At 41.2% G+C, this 7,706-nt stretch overlaps 1 protein-coding gene across 2 annotated transcripts in view; it reads left to right on the top strand.

Annotated features, from left to right (window-relative positions):
• The window catches only part of LOC109527139 (microtubule-associated serine/threonine-protein kinase 3-like), a 46,349-nt gene that overhangs the window by 16,776 nt on the left and 21,867 nt on the right, over positions 1 to 7,706 (top strand). Inside the window, exons 4-6 of one of the 2 annotated variants that reach the window (XM_019888867.1) lie at positions 2,727 to 2,747; positions 5,318 to 5,396; positions 6,896 to 7,053. In XM_019888867.1, the coding sequence (XP_019744426.1) occupies positions 2,727 to 2,747; positions 5,318 to 5,396; positions 6,896 to 7,053 (258 nt within the window). Of the gene's footprint in view, positions 1 to 2,726; positions 2,748 to 5,314; positions 5,397 to 6,895; positions 7,054 to 7,706 lie in introns of both variants that reach the window. The other variant, XM_019888866.1, reaches the window with a different exon arrangement.

The raw sequence follows: 7,706 nt of genomic DNA, 5'->3' as shown, positions 1-7,706 counted from the left end.
TATATATATATATATATATATATATATATATGTGTATATAATTTTTCCGGAATTTTCAGGAAAGTCCACTTTCATGCATAATGGGACTCATACTTTTCTGATCAGCGAGTCCCTGGGACTCGCAGGGCTCAAACTGTAAAATTATCACTGCTGTCTCGCCCAATTGATTCAGTTTTTCTGAGATGCAGCTCTAGGCTCCTGTCATGGCATGCAATTCAGTTCTGGGTTATGAGCATATTAAGTGTTGCACTCCATTGTTGCATATTGCAGCACATACCATAGAATGAATTGTGTTACTTCATATGAGTCTACATGACTCATCTCCACCAGTGGTCCCCAACCTTTTTTGTCCCACAGACCGGTTTAATGTCAGACAATATTTTCACGGACCGGCCTTTAAGGTGTGACAGATAAATACAACAAAATAATATGCTATGGCCGGCATGAAAACTATGGTATTTTTGAAACATAATAATAAACACGATCATGACACGAGGAACGTCCTATCTGGCTGCAACACTCTCTGGTCGCTATGGTAACGTTCAAACGTGCCTTCAAAATAAGATATACCACAAATACAAAGTGCATAAAAAATATGACTCACCATCACCGCATATTAAGCAGAGTGTGCTTGGTGTGTGGCAATCTCCTGTTGACATAAATCCGTATTTTCAGTAGGACTCCTGATACTGTCCATTAAATGTAGCCTTCTTTTTCTTGAAAGTCGTAGGCTCCTCTTCTGTCTCCTTGCTGGGCTTTTTCCTCTTCCCAAAGAAACTTTCCAAAGACGTTTGTTTTTTTTTTTATTCATTTTGCTAGCTGCTGGGTTTCATTTTAGCGCTAACCTTTCACGTGACAGAGAAGCGTGCCTTGACCTGCGTCAAGAGTGACATACTGTAAACGGATGTAAGAGAGAATCCGGTAATTTTTCAAAATAAATCTTTCAGATTCCGAAATACATAAAACATAAATAATAAGATTTATTCTTTCTATGCGGCCCGGTACCAAATTACCCATGGACCGGTACCGGGCGGCCCGGGGGTTGGGGACCACTGATCTACACGACTTGACCACACTGCCAGCGTGGAGACTGGAGACAAATAGTGCAGAGCACTATTTCACTGGGCATCCAATTTTGTCACTCAGACAAAAAGCTTTTGATCATTCTTGTCATCATACATTGCATGGGTGAAAGCATGTGGGTCCCCTCCTTGGAGAACCATAGTGGACAGATGGGAGAGGAATGCGCGTGTCTCTTTGCACTCAAATGTTTGCAGTCATGATTGGTTTTGTGAGTTAGAGGTGTCAAATGAGCTCGTTAATTGCGATTAATTAATTACAGACTATTTAGCGCATTATTTTTATCTCGATTTTAATCTCTGCCTTTATTGTTTGTGTAGGTGGGTTGCCTTTTTCTAATAGCCCTTTTTATGTGTTGGCTTCCTGTGTTTGAGTTGTTGAGAGTGGGGAAGCAACTGTCAGTCACAGCCTGAAGCGGACATTGATTGGCTGCCATTATGTTGGGGCTTGTTTAGCCGAAGCTGATAGTTTCCCATTGGAGTTGGGCCGGTTTAGTAAGCAGTGGTGAGGAGTGGAGAGGTGTAAATGTAGGAACATGTGAGAGTTCTTGCCACAATGAATGGAAAATTTGCATTCCAAAACACCCTGATGACACAATTGATAAAGGTAGAGTGTTGTGCCTAATTTGTAAGGAGTTTGCTTACCACCGAAGCAGCTCAAATTTAGCCTCCCACATCAATGCAAAGCACCCACTCGTGAGTGCAGCCACAGCTAACGTTAGCACCGAAAGCGTTAGCAATATAGCAAGCGAGCCATACATACAAAGCTCTTGGGCAAACTAAACTCAAGAACACCCCACGTACGAGGCATAGTTGATGTGTCCTCTGTCGACTACTGGAAGTGATTGATGTTTTTTTCAGCGTTTTTAGTTTGTCATGATGAACAGTGTTATTTCTGAAGTGCTAACTTACAGCACTATGATTTAAGGGTCTGTTTTATTTATTGTTTATTATCTGAAGCAAGTTCAGTGTTGAGTACTTGCATTGCTCAGAAAATTGTTCTTACTGTTTTTAATATGTTAACTTAAGCACTTTTTAAGAATCTGATGTTCTATTTCATTTTTATTGTGTAATTCTTTGGAGATTTACAAAAACAAACAAAACAGTGATATTCCCCCACGTGGTTGAAACTAAAGGTTGCAGGTAGGACTTTGACTATTCTCAAATACAGCAGAAAGTAAATGGCTAGGATTGCATCTGTCCAAGTCTGCTGAAAAACAATAAAATACTTTATAATGCCGCTTTTTCTTTTATCTTTTCTGCCTCAATAATGTAACGAATTTAAAATGAAAATAGGGGTTTTCTCAGTCATTTTTAGATGTGATTAAAATATAGATTAATTAGATTAATTAATTACAGACCCGAATTAATTAATAACAATTTTTTGAAAATTGCTTGACAGCACTAGCGTGAGTGTATTTCATCTTTGTGTATGAAGTTAATGGAATTGCTGCATTATAACAGCAAATAGCCTGGCTGGTGTTGAGCTGCAAAGTGGGACAGGCACACGAGATCATAACAGACAGACTGACTTGTTCTGTCATTCTCATGAAGCCGTGTTGACTTCTTTTCTTACACTTGTCTTTCACTGTCTCCCTCCCCTCATTTCCTGATCCATTTGTGCCTCCTCGTTCCGCCTCTGTGAAGCCATCTGGTCCGTACTGAGAGGTAAGAAACCATCCGAAAGGGTTGTTTTATTTTGTCATTATCTCAATTTCTTGCGGTTGATCTTATTTATTTTTAGGATTATTTATTTAATCGATGATGGGGAATTTCAGATACAAAGTGACACAGAAACTGTCTCTAAGTAATCATGGTATTGAGTAAAGTGCAGAGCTCCACCAAGGCTGAACGAGTCTCACGCTGCATTCACACCTAAGGCAGTGCTTCTCAATTATTTTCTGTTATGCCTTGCCAACAAGAAGAAAATTCGCTCTCTTCCCCACTATCTGCCGCCACAATAATCATCATTGGTCGATAAAATTGTTAAAAGTACACCTCTGCGTTACATTGTATCCTTATTAACATTAAAGAAAAGAAAAAAGAAAAACATGTATTTTATTTATAGCAAATTTATAGCAAAGAATAACTTTATTAACATTGTCATCAATTTGCCTGAAAAAAAATTCAATAAATAATAATAAATTCTAATTCAGTTCAGTAACATTAAGTCAGGAGCAGAATATATAAAACACTTAACAAAAATAAATAATTTGTGCTGATTTATTGATTTATTTCTAAATCAAACTGAGCAAGTCAGGATTGATGGCTAAGATGAGCATGTTTTGCGGTGCACAACTTTTCCAGCGGATTTTTAGTGTGATTGAGGTGTGTGTAATGTCTTTAAGTGCCGCCTTGATTTATTTGGCTTCATGCTGTCTGCTGCCATAATTTTTAGACACAGTTAACACCGGCCTTTGCTTGTCTCCCACTGTAGTCAGTGTGAATCGAAGTGCTACATATGCTTTGTCATATTTCCTTATTTTAGCTTTCGGGTGACTTTATTTGGTCTCGTTATCTTCGTCTTTCTCCGCCTTTTTTTTCGCCTTTTTGTTAAATTTTTTTCATGTTGTCTCTTGAGGGTTTGTTTTCTGCACTAAATATCGCCTGCTCAGTGCAAAAAAGAAAAAAAAACAAAAAACGACACCATAGAGCTAATATTCACACAATACGCACACTCTCTGACAATGAGGGCGCCACCTCCAACTCCTTTAGTGGATGTGTAATTGTCATGTTTTGCGAGGTGGTAGTTGGAGGACCCCAAAAAGCAGGGAGGCATGGAGGAGCAGGGTGGCTGACCAAAATGTATTTAACAAAAATGCAAACAGGAATACACTGGAGAAACTAACTCCAAAAATCACTCAAATAAAGTAAAATGTATTCATAAGAAATCAAACTAGCAAAAAAAACCTAAAACAGAAAACAAAACATAACACGTGCACACAGCAACAATGACCCGACACTGAGTGGTCGGGCATCAAGTATTTTAAAGTGGCAACTAATGACACAATGACCAACAGATGTGCCGCTGCAGGCGGAACCCTACAGTGCCACCTGTTGGTCACATACAGATCCATGACAGTAATTACACTTTATTCTTATTCTATTCTCTTGGGCAAAAAAGCATGTTTGTCCAGAGTCACCCTCCCCCCACCCCCACCGGAAGCAGCACCCCACTATTTGAGAAGGACTGACTTGTTTCTTGCTGGAATTTGATCGCAGGATACCTCAAAGTTAGCTGCTTCATTCACATCATGCTACATTAGAGAAGAGGAAGGGCTCCGCCTTCGCGTCTGGTGGAGCAAAAATCGCTACGACTTTAGCGAATGCTAACTGCTATTACTCTATTGGTTCACAGTTCAACAGTTGTAAACAAGTAAATGCACATACCACATACGCCAACTTCCACAGTCACCATTCACCTAGCCTGCTGTTTTTCATTCTGTCCCAGCTAGTATTGGAAGCTGGCTGGCTTTGTTTTCCAGTTACGGATGCCAACAGATCGCAATGAATATTTTGTCCTACATTGTTTCTCCGCGCTACCTACACAGGACGTTGTGTGTGAGGAAGTCCATTCTCAACCCAGATTGGAAGTCGCCTCGTGATGTGTGTGTTCCAGTCCGAATTGATCAACTTCAGTGAATGTGCTCACCCTCACTTGCGTTGCCTCAAACCTGTCAAATCGTGCTACCTACCAATCGTGCTGCCTGGCAAGAGTTCGCACTTATGCGTACTTCACAACTTTATCTGTAAACGTGTCTTGAGAATAGTTCAATTCGCGCTTGGTCTGACTGTGGCAGACTCGGACAATGGGTTAAGTTGGCTAATATTTTGATTTGAATGAACAAGTTGACAGATCACAAAGATTAACAGCATCCCCTGGTCGAAACATTCCCTCTGGGTTTGGAGCAATTCGAGGGGAGGGGACAAGGGAAGTGGTAGTAAAACAGACAAAATCCACATGTGAGGCAGGATGAGATACTAGTTGCAGATTAGGTGTGCTGTGGCATAGAAAAAGCCCTAAATTGAGCTTTCAATAATTCTTCAGCGATAGATCATCTAATTTCCACAGGTAGGGAATTCCGGAGTCCTGAATTATCTTTAGGTACCACAACTTTGCAATCGGTACCCTAATGCAGGGGTACCAAGTTGGTACTGCAGTAAATGGAATTACGGAGCTTTTCTTGACTGTTTTTTTTTTACTTGCAGGACTTGACTGTTTTGTTTTTCTTCAGCAGAGGAGATGGCCGAAGATGGTCTGTGGCATCAGTTCCCTCCTCTGGATACTGCACCAATGCACCCAGTTCATCAGTATCTGTAAGCTTTTATTCAAATCAATATATTTGTGTCCCTCTGTATCTTGCTTCCAAGATCCCCGCAGTCACCTTTGCTGTGTCTGTCTGTGCCAGCTCCTAAGCACAGCTGATGCTTCACCCCGGCAATCAATTTTCAAAGTGTGAAACTCTCACCTGCTGAGAGGCTTGAAACTGCCCATGTGAACACTGTATGTGTTTTGCTCCATCGGAGAGTCTGGAACGTTCGTTCATTCATCGCAAGTCCGTGTTCTTGGCAAAAGGACAAATGCCGCTGACTTCTTCAGACTGTTGGGGTGGTGTCATTTCACACCCGCGCGTCAGCATTTTTGAGGTCCCGTGTATGACTTCATAGTGAGTCGTCGGAGGTCAAGAGACCCTCACACCAGACTTTAATAGCACGCACAGGTCAATGAAATAGTCCACATCAAGTTGAGTTATATATGATGGAATAAAAGGAGATGGGATCGTGTTTCCATTTGTTAGTCATGATAACAAGATGTGTCTGATGATAAATACTTGAATCACAGCATTTTTTTCGTGCTGCACAGAGGGAAGAGATGAATCATCGAGTGCTCTCCAAGAGTAATGTCGATTGTTTCCAAGAAAGCTTTGTCCTCTGTTCTCTGTATCAGACTAAATTCAACTAGACTAAATATCCAGAATGTGTAGCTGTTAATGGAAAATTAATTTGAAGCCCTCACAAGTGAGTGCTTTTTTTTTCGCCTGACAAATGAGCAGGGGCTGTACAGTATTAGACATGTGCCCACTCTATTTAGCCTTTTGGGAAATGTTATAGTACGATATTAATTGCGAGTTATATCCATTACGTTGTTTGTGTCTGGTTTCTGTGGTGATGGTCTTGATACTTTATCTTGACACTCGGTACTGAAACTGCAGTTGGCTGTAAAACAATAGTTGGGTCCTCTGTCACGGCTGTAATTTTGCATGGTCGGCCACATGGCTCAGAGATGGTGAGGTCAGCCCTCTCCACACAAAGGCCCTTTCAGGGATCCTTTCAGTGAGTTCTTTATACTGCTCTGGCTTGAAACATCTCTAGTTTCCTACCCAGGCTTTCTCATCCTCTTTTTATCACCTACTTTCAGTCTTACTTTTGCACTCTGCCTTTTTCACTTCCAATCCTCCATCCTGCAGTTCCCCTTTACATTTCAGAGCCCAGCTAGATGCGAGTTTTCATAAATTCCAGGCCTCATGTCACACATTTTGTCGTGGTGTGAGTACAAGAGCGCACATGGCCGAATGCCTTGGGATGAATTGCGGCACCAAATAAAAGTCCTTCTTTTGCAGAACAGAACACTTAAGCTCACATCCTCCAGACTGACAAAGATAACAAAAAGAGATTTTGTGTTTTGTTTGGAGCATCTGTGCTGTTTATTATCTTATCCTCATACACATGTCCATATAAAGTAAAAGTGAATGTTTTGAAGCACCCGCTGTTATTCATGTCCTGGTTATCCTCACCCGTCTTCTTTTCTTTGTCAGTCGTCCTCTTCCCAGGAGCTCTTGCATCAGCTGCCGCTCCAGCCAACACAAGATGATCTCCACTTCCTGTTTAAACATTTCCGGAGCACAGAAAGTGTGGCAGATGAAGAAGGACTACACACTTCTCCCCCTGTCAGGCTCCGCTCGCGCAGTCTCAGGTAGCATCCATTCCAAGCTAACCATTTGGCTTAGCATTTAGGTTCAGTGATTTCCTGTCATCGAGCTGTTCACTGTTCAAGAGTCCAAGATCATTTTCGGTCATAGAGATGAATGAGATAAAAAGATTATGGGAAAATTCCAGAATGATGATGAATGTGTGCGTGATCATAGAGGACCACCAAAATGTAGCGGTTTGTTTCTTAGACTGTACCATTAAATGCTGTGGTATCTTGACTAGTCAGTGTCCCAGCTTAGATTTTCAGTTATGAGGCTTCACTTCCTTGATTTGTGTGTTTTTTTTTTTTTTGTTACTCGCTTTGTGTTTCGACCCAAAATTAAACATATGAATGAACTTCAGTTATGCTGCTGTGCGAGTAAAGAGACAGTAAAATGGAGAAAATAAAGAATCGTAATGCGCTCGCTTGTGGACAAGGCGAGCCACAACCGCTGATGCACTTTCAGCCGTTGAATGAATGGGACCAATAGTCAAACACACAAATACAAAATGAGAACACTTGTCTGGACCGACTCTGATTCTATCCCCTGATGTCACTCTAGGCCACGCCCCGTGTCTGCATGTGCGTGTCTGTATGTGTGTGTGTGTGTGTGTGTGTGTGTGAGTGTGTGTGTGTGTGTGTGTGTGTGTGTGTGT

Source organism: Hippocampus comes, unplaced genomic scaffold (assembly GCF_001891065.2).
Source record: "Hippocampus comes isolate QL1 unplaced genomic scaffold, H_comes_QL1_v1.1 scaffold228, whole genome shotgun sequence".
Taxonomy (NCBI): domain Eukaryota; kingdom Metazoa; phylum Chordata; class Actinopteri; order Syngnathiformes; family Syngnathidae; genus Hippocampus; species Hippocampus comes.
The sequence above is the reverse complement of the archived record's forward strand: the minus strand, read 5'-3'. Positions and strand labels throughout refer to the sequence as shown.